The 13,704-nt window shown below is 42.3% G+C and overlaps 1 protein-coding gene across 1 annotated transcript; it reads right to left on the bottom strand.

Moving 5' to 3' along the window:
• Nucleotides 1-9,957: 9,957 nt before the first annotated feature.
• LOC126568529 (lactoylglutathione lyase) lies at nt 9,958-11,364 on the bottom strand. The gene is made up of 3 exons (XM_050225024.1): nt 11,292-11,364; nt 10,281-10,504; nt 9,958-10,206 (listed from the first exon to the last, which is right to left on the bottom strand). Exons 1-3 carry the CDS (start codon nt 11,355-11,357, stop codon nt 9,963-9,965), a joined length of 534 nt encoding a protein of 177 aa, XP_050080981.1. The 5' UTR covers nt 11,358-11,364; the 3' UTR covers nt 9,958-9,962.
• Between the last annotated feature and the right edge of the window lie 2,340 nt (nt 11,365-13,704).

Below are 13,704 nucleotides of genomic sequence, written 5' to 3'. Positions count from 1 at the left end.
AACACCGACCAACAAACAAAAAAAAAAGTGGGTTGCGGTCCTGTCCTGCCTGCAAATCTTTAGCACCGTCGCGGGATTGAGAATTTTACGTCGTCGCCGTCGCAATTTCTTCTTGTCACACTTTCTTTTTCTTGTTTAATGTTTGCTGATTGTATTTTTCGCTCTCTCTCTCTCTCATACACACACTAAAATGGCAACTTATTACACCACTTAGAATGCTGTCTGTTTGATAAGCGAACGCTTCCCTTCGGTTGGGCCGTGTGTGGGCCTGCTGTTACGACATCCCATTTCCCTTCCAGCGCACATTTTTTCCTTCCGTTTCTCGCATGGTGCCCTGTTTTGCGTTCATTATTGAGAGGTTTATTTTTTGGAAGCACTTCTTAAGGTGCCAGAAATGACAAACAAGACAACAGCAAAACTGAGGGCGTCTTTAAGCTTGAACAGGTTGTAGAAAATGAAGTTACCGTACGAAAACTAGGAGTTTCCTCGATCACTCACTCACACACTGCTGCGGCAACACCTGGTTATAAAGCTCTACCCGTCCGCCCTTTCTGTACGCCGGACGTTCGCCAAGCACTGTCCCGACGGCCATTTTTGCAGCATGCAAGGCTTCCGAACGACACAGCATGCCGTGTGTTGCATAAAACGCACCACACCGTTTGCGCGGGGAGGTCGTTTAGCGTTATCGTTTCATCGAGCGAGCACGCGACGGTATAGGGGAGGATAGGGCAGGGTTCCTAGCTGCCCACGGCATCAAACCAAAACCGGCCGCAAGCAAAACCATCCCTGTGAGTGAGTTTGAGTGTGTGTGTTTTTTTTCTCAACACTTTAAACCTTGCCAATGAGGGGTTTTTTCACGACTTTGGAACCACCTATTTCCGGGAACGAGGAACTCACATCCTGTGACAGCCTGTGACACGGAACAAAAGCGCTTTTCCGCAAACACACAATCACAGGCTCACACCGCACGTACACATATTCACATGGGGAACGAACCGAAAAGAAAAAGGTTCACTTTACACGACGTTATTCCTGTAAAGAAAAATATTTTTTTAAATCACTTTCCTTAACACACAATGCTTCTTGTTGAAATTTAAATTATCTTATTTTTTTTTACTGCCGTCTTTTTCTGATTTTTTCTAACTTGAACGATGCTGGAGCCTAGTGTTGTTCACAAATCACACACAAACATATGCAACGCAACTGAATAGTGAGGACGGCTTCGGGGCATAATTTTACATCCAAGTAGGTTGCGTTTCTGCTTTACTTCTTTTTCCTGCAAAGCCAAAAAGGGCGAACAAGAAGTTGCTGTGAGCTGGTTGGCTGATGAGGGACGATGAGATGCTGCTGTGCTTGCACGCACTCTACCACCACCTCACGGTGAGCTCACGCTTTTCCCAGCTTTTTCTTTGGGAGAGGTAGGTTTAAGAGACGTGAGAGCGAGAGTTGAAACGGGGGCGATTTTTCACTTCGTCGTTGCTCCATTCATTTGGAAAAATCAGTTTGCACGTACGCACACACGTTCACGCCCTGTGTGTGTGTGCGTGTGTGTGCGACTCTAAGGAAGGATGCGACGGGAGAAGGAAAAGGGACGAGATAGGTGAGAGTTGGAGTCACCGATTTAATCCTTCCGCCGTTCATGTGTCCTTCCGAATCTCGGCAATTCCGCTTAGAGAGATGGCGACAAACTAACAGTAAAAGGGCGGGGTGGTGAAGAGACGAGAGCGCACTGTCACTGTCTAATCCGAAAATTTCAACCTTCGAAAACAGGGCGTACGCCGCACGGGTGTACACTCGCACGTAGTTATGTATGCACACACACACACACAGCCACACACGCATACAGTCAAACCACACCGTAATGGCTGCTGCGATTACAATTTCTGCAATTGAAGATGGAATGCGCTTTGCCTTTTCGTTGCGTGTCACAAGTTTTTCTGCCCATTTAGACTGCTGGCAAACTTTATCGTTCCGAATCCGTAAATCGAGACGTGGAAAAGCGATTTTCCGTATCGTTTCCTGCTGCGTCACACACACACACACACACTAAACACTGATTCGATTTGGAACCTACTTGTTTTTTCTCCGCTATCCAACCTGCCGGAGCACCATTTGTGTAATCCGTGCACTTTGCTGTCCACCGTGAAGGCTACGGCTACTGCTGATGGCGGCTGGCAGCCCAAGATTATAAGATGGATGGATTTGGATCGGTTGTTATTCCGTTTTGTGGGATGTTTTTTTTTCTTCTCTATTCTTTTGCTGCTTTTTTTCTCTTCTTTTGTGTGGAGCAAACAGGGAGCACTACACAGTGGGCCACTACACACCGACTGGGGCGCACGTCCGTACGTCTTCTGCGAGCTTTCGTCGGCGATGGAGTGTTGCTTCTGGGGGCCTCGCGTAAGCTATTCTCCCGTAGCTCGTGGCACCAAATCCCCGAGATGCCTTTGGTGTGTGATGGCTCTCGCAGCATCACGGAGTTTCGTTCGCTGGGAGATGAGATGAGTAATCTAAGCAGTGGAAAGCTCGGCTAGGATCAAGTTGGTTGGATCCTTATTTCACACATTAAACAGATTGAGTGAGAGAGCAACTGAGAGAGAGAGAGAGAAAAATCTCCATGTTGAAATACGAATTTTTCCTCTTTACAAAATATTCCTAAATTCCTTTGCTAGGATGGGTGCTGCCTAGAGAGAGAGAGAGATAGAGTGAGAATCGTGAACTGCGAGAGAACCAGACTATTAACCTTCTCAAGAGAAAAGCTCCCCGATTGTGAAAGCTTTCAAACATCGCTCACACAGCATCCAGCAGCAGCATCCGAACCAGCAGGAAAGCTTCCTGCTCATCGGTGAGTGACCGTTGCTCACTCGTGCTGGAGTGCCTTGGAATTTGACGGAAAAGTCTCCATGGTTCGTGGAACAAAAACACAGTGCCATATCGAACTGCGTGTGCACATTGAACTGGAAGTAAAGGAAGCATGGGGAGAGCTCAAAGGCGCGAGAAAGAAGGGAGAAATGGTAAAGCAAATAAACAGCAAGCGGTGCAGACAGGTCTGTCACTCGGTGGTGAGTAGCCTAATGCAGCTCTCACCGTGGCTGTGAGTGTTTAATACCAACATTCAACCGATACTTCCGATGGAAAAATGCATTTTTAAATGCGAAAAAGGGCTTTCTTTGCATTTGTTTTTGGGTCTCTTCTAGGGGAACTTAAATATTTTTCTACAATAATGACTTGTTTTACCGTTTCTCCCTTTTTGTAAGGTTTTTTTTCTCTATTTTCATTTTTTCCAATGTTTTCCCTTTTGTTTTCACATTCTTTTATATTTTTCGCCTACGTTTTCTCATGAGAATCTTTATTTTTCTCATTTTTCACACACGCACACCCAAATACCCCCTTTTTCCCTTACTTTCTTTTATCCCCCTTTCTTTTACACTTAATAAACGCTTAATCTCGAGGTGCAAGGATAAAAACCCGATGGAAAAATACTAAATTAATCTTTAAAAACTCGATGGAGGCGCATGGTGGCTCGTATGCGATACGAGCAGCCTATTAGAACCAATTAGGAATTTGTTTTGTTGTGATTAGTTTCTAGAATGTACTTTTGTTTTTAAAGCAAACGCAATTGCGTTTCGAAAGTAGCTAATTGTGCAGCAAATTGGAAAATGCCTAGGAAACACATTCCCCTGTCGTTACAGCCACTTAATTCACTGTTGGGACTGTGTGCCGCATGCGATCCGCTTTTAATAACATCTCCAATTTGCTTTCCATTTAAACACGGTAAACAGCAAAACAAATCATTAAGCAAATTAGCGAAAACAACCCCAAATAATGCAAGGGCGCTCGCCATAACAAACCAACGACAACGGAAAATTTTTATTCGGTTATTTTCCGCTGCGATCGTTTGTTTTAAGCCAACAGCCAACTAACGTTTTCCCTTACGGAACTCCCTTTCGCGCACGGTTTATGTGTGGTTTGCATACGGCTGACTAGCTAAAAATACATATTTTTCGCATACGGAAAATATGAAAATGAAACAGACGCGTACGCGAAAGGTGTTGCTGATGGAGTGACCATGTACGATGGGTTTGTTGGTGTATGAGTTGGAACGTTTCTCATACAATTCATACACTGGTCAGCCGTATCTAGAACAAGAAATCTTTCAGGACGAAAGCAGCCACAGAGCCAATCAATCGAGAATCGTGAGATTATTTAAAAAAGACTTTTGAATGTATTATACATAGAACGGATCGTTTCGACGATCGTTCACTAGTGCTCATTTTCATACACAAATTCAATTTTGAGAAGGAAGAAGAACGATCGACGACCTAACATGGACTAGAATATGCGGAAAAGACTGTCACATAAAGGCTTTTATAGACCAGCGATATATGTGCGAATGGTGACAGTTAAATACTTTGATAGGATAGATGCATTGCGAGAAGGACGATAACCAGTGAGGACTAACTATCAAACTATGTGGGATCAACAAGACTCGTAAGCAGGGGCGGATCATAGCATAGCCGAACTTTCATGAAGCCTTGCCTGAGAAGGATCCTGCTATAAGTAGTTGTTTGATCATGGGAGCCTTTAGGAGGCATTCAGAGGAAATTCCCACAAACATTGTAAGGGGAGCCTCCTTGAAACTAGACCTCTGGAAAGGATAAGCTCCATCGATGGCAGAGACAATCTTTGTAAGTCGACATGGATCATTATTTGGCCGTATTTCAGATAATTTTCTTGGAAATTTATTGGAAAGAATCCTGGGTGATAGGGAACCTCTAAGGATCTTGATCCTCTACTTCTCGAAAACAATTATAAAGTCGTCATGACCTAGCTAACATGTTACAGCACTTGAAACTGGTATGATGCGTAAACCCAAGTGATCAAGGCTTCTGTTTATAATTCGCTTCAAAATCTTTTCCCCGATCGTGGACATTTTTAAACGTACAGAAAAGTTCCAATTCTATCTTATCAACAACACTGAAACATGGATTGCAATATGTCTTTTAATGTCCATATTGAAGCTTTATGTTAATTCAGCAATGAAAACTTTAGGACTCATTTTTGATGGGATGGGCAATGTTTGTTGCTAGCCTTATTTTAGGTAATACCAACGCTTTTGAAATCTTAGGACCCGTGATCACTTGTATCTACCCCGTCGACGTATTTAACACAGCTATAACGAGCCTCTTACGAGTTTTTATGCGCCACTTCAATTCCTCCTTTACTAGTTCTGAGTTTAATGAATCTCTAGCTACTTTTCGATCTCGACTCTCATCCTCAAACTCCACTTCTTTTGTACTTTTTTCTTTTCATTTCTCTTTTCCTTCCAACGTATTCTTTTTTTGCTATAATTAATTTCTTTTCCTCATAACCTTCGATCCTGTAGTAGTTAATTTTCATGTTAAGATTTAGTTTATACACCGTTTAAGATCCAAGTTAGTACATTCTTTATCTTCGCCTTGGCTTAACGACCTTCTACGTCACAACGGTCATCTAAAAACATACAATACCGGTCCGTATAGGACTTGAACCATGATTCTGCCGTGTGAAGACCGTCGCAGACTTCCTGCCGAATTAGATTTTCAGATTTTTCCTACAATTTCGTGAGGAATCCTAGGATCGCTCAGGCAGTTTCTGATCACATCCTTGAAAATAATACAAAAATATGAAACCAAAATGTTTAATTTGCACGTTTTTCGATGATTTCTTATTTCTTAAAAAGACAAGAATATCCAACTGAAGATAAATACTTTGCTGTGGAATTTAGGAGCTAGGAATGGCTTTTCCAAGGCAACCATATCCTACCCTACCCAGCTGTTTGAATTGAGTACCATTTCTTCATTCATTTCAAATCAGACCTTCATGGTTATTCAAACCGAATTCATATCACTTACGAAAGTGAAGCTGTATAAATCATCGACCACAGCGATCGGCGGCAAAGATGGATCGCCCGGCGGAACCAAGCCGCCTGACGTATGCGCGGCGTTCGCTACCAATTAATGCTGAAGCAGCAGGAATTAAATTAACCATGTACCAAGTGGTCTGTCTGTTGGTGGGGCTGATTGTTACAGATTTATTTGGACAATTTCCATACTCCAAGGAAATGGACGGACGGACACATACACACACAGAAGCTGTCGACGACAGTGACCGATGGCGACGTCAATAAGTGGCGCGCGCGTAAATGAATGGATGACGACGGCGTTCATTCATAGAAATGTTTTCCCCGCAAAAGTGTAGCTTGTTTGGACTTTTTCTTCTGTAAGGAAAATGATGAAATCTTTTGACTAATTGCCAAGCAGTTTTTTTTTATTTTTTTTTACTCGTAATAAAATAAAACATTAAAAAACACACTTAAAGTACGAAGAAGGACTCAAACTCAACAAATTAATTTAGGCACACACACACAAACTCACTCAAAAAAAAACTAAGATCGAGCAAAACGAGCGCATCAACGCTGGCAAACAACCCCGATACCGCCGTTGTGCGCACGTGACGTACATTTGGCATCTTTTGAGACATTTCAACGGTGAAGCGTCTTGGTCGCCCCCATCGTCGACCGACGACGGTGCGCATTTTTTGGTATTTTTATTTTTCACTACATTTTACATCCCCCTCCTTGTTTTTTTCTTTTTTGGTCTGGCCAGTCCCTTCTTGCTGATCGTCTGAGGGCATGTTGTGTCGGGGATTGGGATTTTTCGTCTTTGTCTTGGCCTTCGCCTGTAGTTTTCATGATACCCTTTTGCTCCTCACTGTCGTTGCACATCTTTTTCACGTGTTTCGTACATTTTTGGTGACTTTTTTTTCCAACTATAAATGATGATCCACTTCCTGTTTTGCGAAATCTTTTTATTTTATTTTATTTTTTATTTTTTTGGTCGCACATTGCACACGCTTTCGCGATCAAGATGTGATCAAGAGCCGTGTGAAAACGGGTCTTGTAAAGCAGGATTTATTTTAAAATTTTGTCACTTGCAGCTGATGGTGGTGTTAATTTTCTTATAGTTTCCAAAAATTGCACTTATGAACTCACTACTGTAAATCGGCAATGCTCAAGACGTACTTCATTTATCTTTCAAAACCACACAGACGTGCGCGCGCGCTTTAGATCGAGCTACGATCGAGCAGCAGTTACTCTTACGGCACACCGAACGCAACTGACCTGTACGGGGAAGCTGGCCTCGCTCGGGATCAAAACAAAACGCACGACACAGACGAAGATCCTTGTCCTACAACCGTTGGCAGTTGGAGCACCGTCGTTAGCTCGCACACCGTACGACACTAATACTATTTTAGTTTCTTTTTAAAAAACCAACCCTCTCCAACATGTGCTTCCCCGTGTTGATGTCTGGGACATCGCAAGATCGCCATGATCGTCTTTGTCGCCATTCCAATTCCCCATTTCAGCTTCTCTGGCGGTTGTGGCGTTGTGTTGGTGCGATGTTTATGTATGGTGGGTGCCGTCTTCCGACGACAGACTCTACACTTATGCTCTTTCCGTAGTCTTCCAATGTGTCGTTTTTTCCCTGCTCCCCGGTGCACTTCCGATTCTAATTTTACTGCACGCGACTTTCGCTGTAAACCTCCGACAGCTCGGTGTTGAGCGATCTTGCTTTTGCTTGCTAGTACGGTTTGCTCGTCGGAAAATCCATGTGTGGCACATTTTGTGGATTACAGTGGGAAGTATTGCTTTAGGGGCAGAGTGGGTTGTACTCAACCATCTTTGAAATGAGCTCAATGTTATTCTGTAGAAAATTCTGGGCAGTCCCGGTTAGTTTCAAATCATGCTGTGCTTTTCCAGTTACTCTAAATTGCTTCAAAATGCAGGAGGTTGCGTGAGGCTTTGTAGACTTAAGAATTACTCCGTTGAATGTGCCACATCTTTCGGAAGATTCCTTTCCTTAGTGGAAAAAAAACTTGTGGTCTATGAGGCCACAGAAGTCTTGTAAGACTTCTCAGCCACCAAGAGATCAGGTATTGGAAGGACCTTCAACTACAAAGAGATCTCTCAAAGGGGCCTAATCATTCAAACAACCTCATTCAAGAAAACCCTTACCTTAGAGACATTTTAATCTTTATTTTTCTTCAGATTTTGTCGTCAAAAGTCACGCTCAAAGTTTTTCCACCACAATTATGTAAAAAATTGTTCAAAAGTACAGGTAGCTTAAAGGCAACCTTTGTTTGGCTCCTCGCCAAAGTCAGTTTTTAGCAGGCGAGATATGATTGTTGCTTAATTTTGATAAAAAAAAACCTAAAAATCGGATGACATGGCTTCAGATGCCAAAATTCGGACACTTACCACTTATCATCTGGATAGTCTAGCCTGTCTTTTGGGAAGCCGGTCCGGAAAGCATTTAATCCCTGATAAGATTTATGAGTATTACCAGGTATTATTAAGATAACTCCCGACTAAAGATTTAGTGCCACAGAAAAAGATAAATTCATCGGAAGGAAGTTTTGTAATTTTAACCCTCTACACTTATGTCCCTAAGTGTAACCATCTTTTCCTAACGCACGGACACACACACACGGCACTGCTGCAGTATTGCCCTCAATTAGCGCTTCTTCCAACATCGGAAGCGTTGCGGTTTTGGTTGAATTAGTCTTAAATCAATTAGCTTAAGCCGACATCAAGCGAATCTGTTGTCAGCCAAGCCCGAACGGGCCAGATGTGCGAAATCTGTTTCCTGCATCGGAAATGTGTTTGCGGATACCTTTTTTTTGTTTTTTTGTTTTTGACAAACGTAGAAGCATCGTATTTGAATTTAATATTTTTTCTTCGGTTAAGCTGGTTAGTAAAATCAAAACCACTCGAACGAATACATCCGAGATAACAGTTGAATCGATGCATTTGAATGGAGTTAATGCGATTCAAGTGGTTCTCGCCTAACAATCCGATTCCAGTACGGTTAAAGATCAAGTTTGTAAGGCGCCAAGAAGTGCCGCGCAATTGCGTTCCATGCCTTGAGAGAGTGGTCAATTTTCCCATCAAGTTTAGCCGACAAATTTTAGTCCACTCTCGACTCTCAACTGTCTCGTGCAACTGCTGCGCCGCGGTAACGATTTGTCTGGTCAGTTCGCCAACGATGGTGTGGCGAAACAATTTTCTAATCAACTGATTTACGCCTGCAGCGTATCATAAGGAGGACACGCGTTTGCAATCTCTGCATTACAGCAGACTAAGGCAAGGGTAAATTGCGTCGCAGTAGAAAGTTGGTTTTGTTGTTGCCATATTATAGGTGCTCCAACTGTCTCTTAAAATGCATGCTTTCCAACAAAAAAAAAAAAAACGTTATTGCTTCCCCACAAACCGAACCTAAAGATGCTGCAATGAAACGAGCGCGTGCTAAATGTGGGATTTTCCTATTTTAGAATCAACTTGTGGCGAGATTCATTCCAGCGAGTGCGTAACGATATGCTAAATCGCGCCGACAGTTGTGCGTCGTTTGTCACGGGTGTGGTGGCATTTGCTGTGGTAAATCCATTCTCAACTAGCGGCTTCATTCAACGCTGCTTGCTTTCTGCAAAAGGCATCCATTACGATGCGTTGACGGCATAATGCACCAGAACATGAGCCGTTCTTTCATTCAGCAAAATATTCTCAACACGAAAAGGTGTATGAACTGGTGTGGCAAACAGCATCAAGCTGTGCCTCATTAGTGCTAAAACAGCTGCCTCATGCGACATGCCGTCTCGAACCGTTTCTTGTCGCTATCTCTGCAAAGCAGAGAAGACGTTGGGATTATTTTTAACTTATAAGGAACTACATGCAAACAACACACAAAGAGCGTCATAGAAAGGCACGGAGATTTTATTGCTTTCCGGCAAAAAAAGAAAAGAAAAACAGAAACACCCCTATACCATCAATGGATTAAATTATTCATAATTCATTGGCCCGTTTTTGTTCCGATACTGTATAATAAGAAGCCCAACATTTAATATCCCACCGTACGGATGCGCTTGTTTTAGTGTGCCTGAACCGTCGAGGCGTTGAAAATCTCGATCCAATAACCGTCCGGATCCTTAATGAAAGCCAACCCCTTCATACGGCCCTCATCCGGACGCTTCACGTACTCCACGCCCAGCCGATCGAACCGCTCGCATGCCTTCTTTACGTCCGGCACCATAATGCCGATGTGACCGTATCCGCGCGGATCACTGTTGCCGTTGTGGTACTTAAAGTCGGCATCATTTTCCGTGCCCCAGTTGCTGGTGGAAGAGCAAAATAGATACATATTGCTTAGTAAATCCATTTTTTCGACGGTTAAATTGCTCCTACTTACTGGGTAAGCTCTAGTGTTGCCTTCCGGCTCATGGCCCACTGTATGCATTCCTTCCGGTCCGACGGTTGGCTGCCAATGTCCTCGTAGCCCATGAAGTAGAGCGAAAACTTTGCCTCCGGGAAGTCTAGCTTGCAGAGCAAATTCATGCCCAGCACCTCGTTGTAGAACGGGAGCGACGCTCGTGGATCCTTGATGCGGTACATCGTTTGTTGGAATAGGAAGTTCTAAAGAACCGGAAATGGGATAAGTTACAAGATTGATTCATAAGCATGTGTGGAGCCAAAAATTAACAGCAATTTCAGATGATTTGTAGGCCCTATGGACGAAATGGTGGAGGATGTTTGTACCATGATTTTGTTTTAGAAAATCTTAATTATAAAAGCGTATTCAATCATTTTAGTGACCAGAGACGGGGAAGTACTTGCCGGCCAAAGTCCAACAATGAACATATTTCATTGTGATCATTAATAAGTACAATAGCCACGCTTCAAAGTGGTCTAGGTTTTGTAGAATACACATTTCCACCGAGTTATCTCTAATAGGGAATTTACTTTCTTCACCACCGAAGGGTAGTCTTTTCTGTGTTCACTTTACTACCCAATCTTTGTTAAAAGAAGAAACCAATTTGATACCAATAACGGTTAGCAGCATGTTACTTGCTACAAGCGATAAGATAATGCTTAATCATGCTCACCCCATGGGGATGGACAGTAAAAAAATTACTGTTAAATATTTGTACTAAAAAAATGTCCCATTCAAGTATCACTTCAAGGATGACGTGGAGCTATAAAAACATTACACCACGATGTGATAAAAATAGTAGCAATCCATATTATACAATACGAGGAAGACGTGTTGGGTAGCGAATGCCGATGCCGGCCCATCGCGTAAACAAGACGCGGAAATCGATACACAACAACATTGATGCTCAACCAACCAAGCAACCCAATAAAGTGGTTGAATTTCTAGAAAAAAACCATCATTTATCCTACTTATCAATTGCTTTCTTACCTTCGTTTCGGCATCCGGAAGCTTTAGCAGCTCTTTCGCTTCCTTATCGGTCAGTCCTTCGCTCATTTTGACGCCGGTAGAGTATACGATCGCACGATCACCAAGGCACAAGAACGATGAAGCTACAAAAAAAATCGATAGATTAACCTAGCTATTGACCTTACCGCAGGAAAATAAAGTTTTCTACCTTTTAATAGGTTTGGTTGTTATTAATTGATGGCCGGATTCTCCCGTTGTGAATAGTTCAACTATTCTGGACCGTGTTTTCCTATCGATGTGAAAACAGATCTGCGCCCAGGTGGATGACAGCTGACGAACAAACAAGGTTTATAGAATCGAGCTGCTCTCGCGCAAGTTTTAGGAAAATAGGGGTTTTATCCTTTTTTCATAAATAAATTATTGTATTTCTGAAAAGAACAAATACCTTTTAAGAAAACCAAATGTTTTTAAATCCAAAAAGATGTTTTCAGAATGGAAGCATACAATTTTTTCAAACTCGTATCTCTGCTACTCACCAACAGGTGGCGCTACTGGACGAAGCAGTTTGAAATTAAAACTTTGAATGTAGAACAGATTTTTGTTTTTTTCCAAATTTGATTCAATAAATATCTAAACGACAAGTATTATGAGAAAAACTAAATATTCTTATTCATTGAAGACCCTTATTGCTAAATAACTTGTAACCTTTACTCTGGTGATTCTGATTCCGTTGTATTACGTTCGTATCTGACTCGAGTACGAAGGGGTAATCGGTTTACGGCTTACATTTCCTGGCAAAATAGTTGCAAAGTTAACAATTCGCAATGAGCATTGACACAAGACAATTCAAAATAAATTTCAAAGTAAAAGGCATCGTCTTCGTGCTGAGAGTACATCATGCAAATGCTGACTGTTTAGCTGCGTAGTCTTCAGTCAGTATTCAGACTGATTTTTCAGGAATAACTTTGCAACAGATCACTAAAATTTGTGTAATAAAAGTCTTTATGTTCCTTAAAAAGGATCCATTAATTTAGCTTACCCGTGGCTGATGAGTTCATGCAATATTCAATAAAAGATTGCGTGTAAAAGAAGAATTTACAACTGTTTAAACGCTGTTCAGAGGTTCCAAACCCTAGGTTTCAATAGTCCATTAATATAAAGCTTTTCTACCATTCTCTGTATTAACTGTTGAATATGTTTGATAGATCTCAAACATTAGAAAGCGAATTGGAAAAGCCGATAATGATGCCTTTGAAAAATCTATTAAGCTCACTTCAGAACACTAACCATATGATTATTATCGTTAGCGTTAACAAAATTCGTTCGCTCATTTTTCACTCAACCCGGATGATGATGGGCGTACTTCACAACAAGACTCGCCCAACTGTTCTGTCACTCACACTGATTACCACCCGATTTGCTGCCGATCTTTAGATGAAAACGTCGCAAAAATAAGGCCCGCATTTGAGGCACGTTCGCACCTTCAAAAAATTGCGTACAATCGACGCCATTGATTTAGAAATCAATTTATCACTCTGCAGAAGAAGTCTAATCACATCAGGAACACACACACATATCAATTGATCGGACAAAAATGTCTATAAAAGATCAAACATGCGATCGAGTTAGGTTAGTGCTTATTATAGCAAACACGTCCAGAGTGGTGTAACGGAAAAGGTGACCACCATTCAACCACCCAGAGCCGGAAATGGGTGAAAAAGGGCCAGCAAAATCTTGTGATGTGTGAAAAATCCCTTTCGGAGGTCTATTGTTCCGACACCTGAGTCGTGACTTTACCATAGGGTGCTCTTAAGGGCTTGTTGTTGATGAGCCTTACCCATTGGGACGAATCCTAACGAATTGCGCACACGAAAACATGCAACACAAATTGCTTGCGCCATTAATCAAACGTCACATCGGCTCGAGCCAACAGAATGCACTCCATCGAGCGTAAATGGACGCAGTAAAGGAAAGCAGGAAAACCCTTAATTCTTGTGAACCATCGCTTCGATTAAGCCGATGAAATGATGCGTTCGATCGGTGTCCTACTCAATGACGTTTCGATAAAAGGGACCTTGGACGCATCATATTGCCATTGCTCACAGCGCCCGAAAAGCGATTTCCCAGGAAAGTAGATAAATTAGCCAACTGTTCCTGGTAAGCTAACGTCACGAAGAATCATACTTAATCCGTACGCAGGTGATTACAAAATGGCGTCACTGAGACCGACAATATGACGGAAGCCGCCAACACGTCATGATGATAGTACTGATCAACCAAACAGAGAAAGACACACACACATTAGGCCACTAATCGTAAGTAAATAAAGTAAAACGTAATGAACCAGATAATAATAAGAGTTCCACACACACACACACTCCACATACGCCACTTTCCCGCGGTAAGGTCATCCATTACACGCAAATTAATTACA

The sequence above is a fragment of the Anopheles maculipalpis genome, chromosome 2RL (genome assembly GCF_943734695.1).
Source record: "Anopheles maculipalpis chromosome 2RL, idAnoMacuDA_375_x, whole genome shotgun sequence".
Taxonomy (NCBI): Eukaryota; Metazoa; Arthropoda; class Insecta; order Diptera; family Culicidae; genus Anopheles; species Anopheles maculipalpis.
This window is presented reverse-complemented; position numbering and strand designations above follow the sequence as displayed.

Bases quoted from the DNA above. Each gene is read 5' to 3' on its own strand.
- LOC126568529 (XM_050225024.1), bottom strand. From the start codon at position 11,357: ATGAGCGAAGGACTGACCGATAAGGAAGCGAAAGAGCTGCTAAAGCTT. The intron at 10,505-11,291 runs GTAAGAAAGCAA...CCGGTTCTTTAG, and splicing joins TTCCGGATGCCGAAACGAAG to AACTTCCTATTCCAACAAAC. The intron at 10,207-10,280 runs GTAAGTAGGAGC...CTCTTCCACCAG, and splicing joins GCAACACTAGAGCTTACCCA to CAACTGGGGCACGGAAAATG.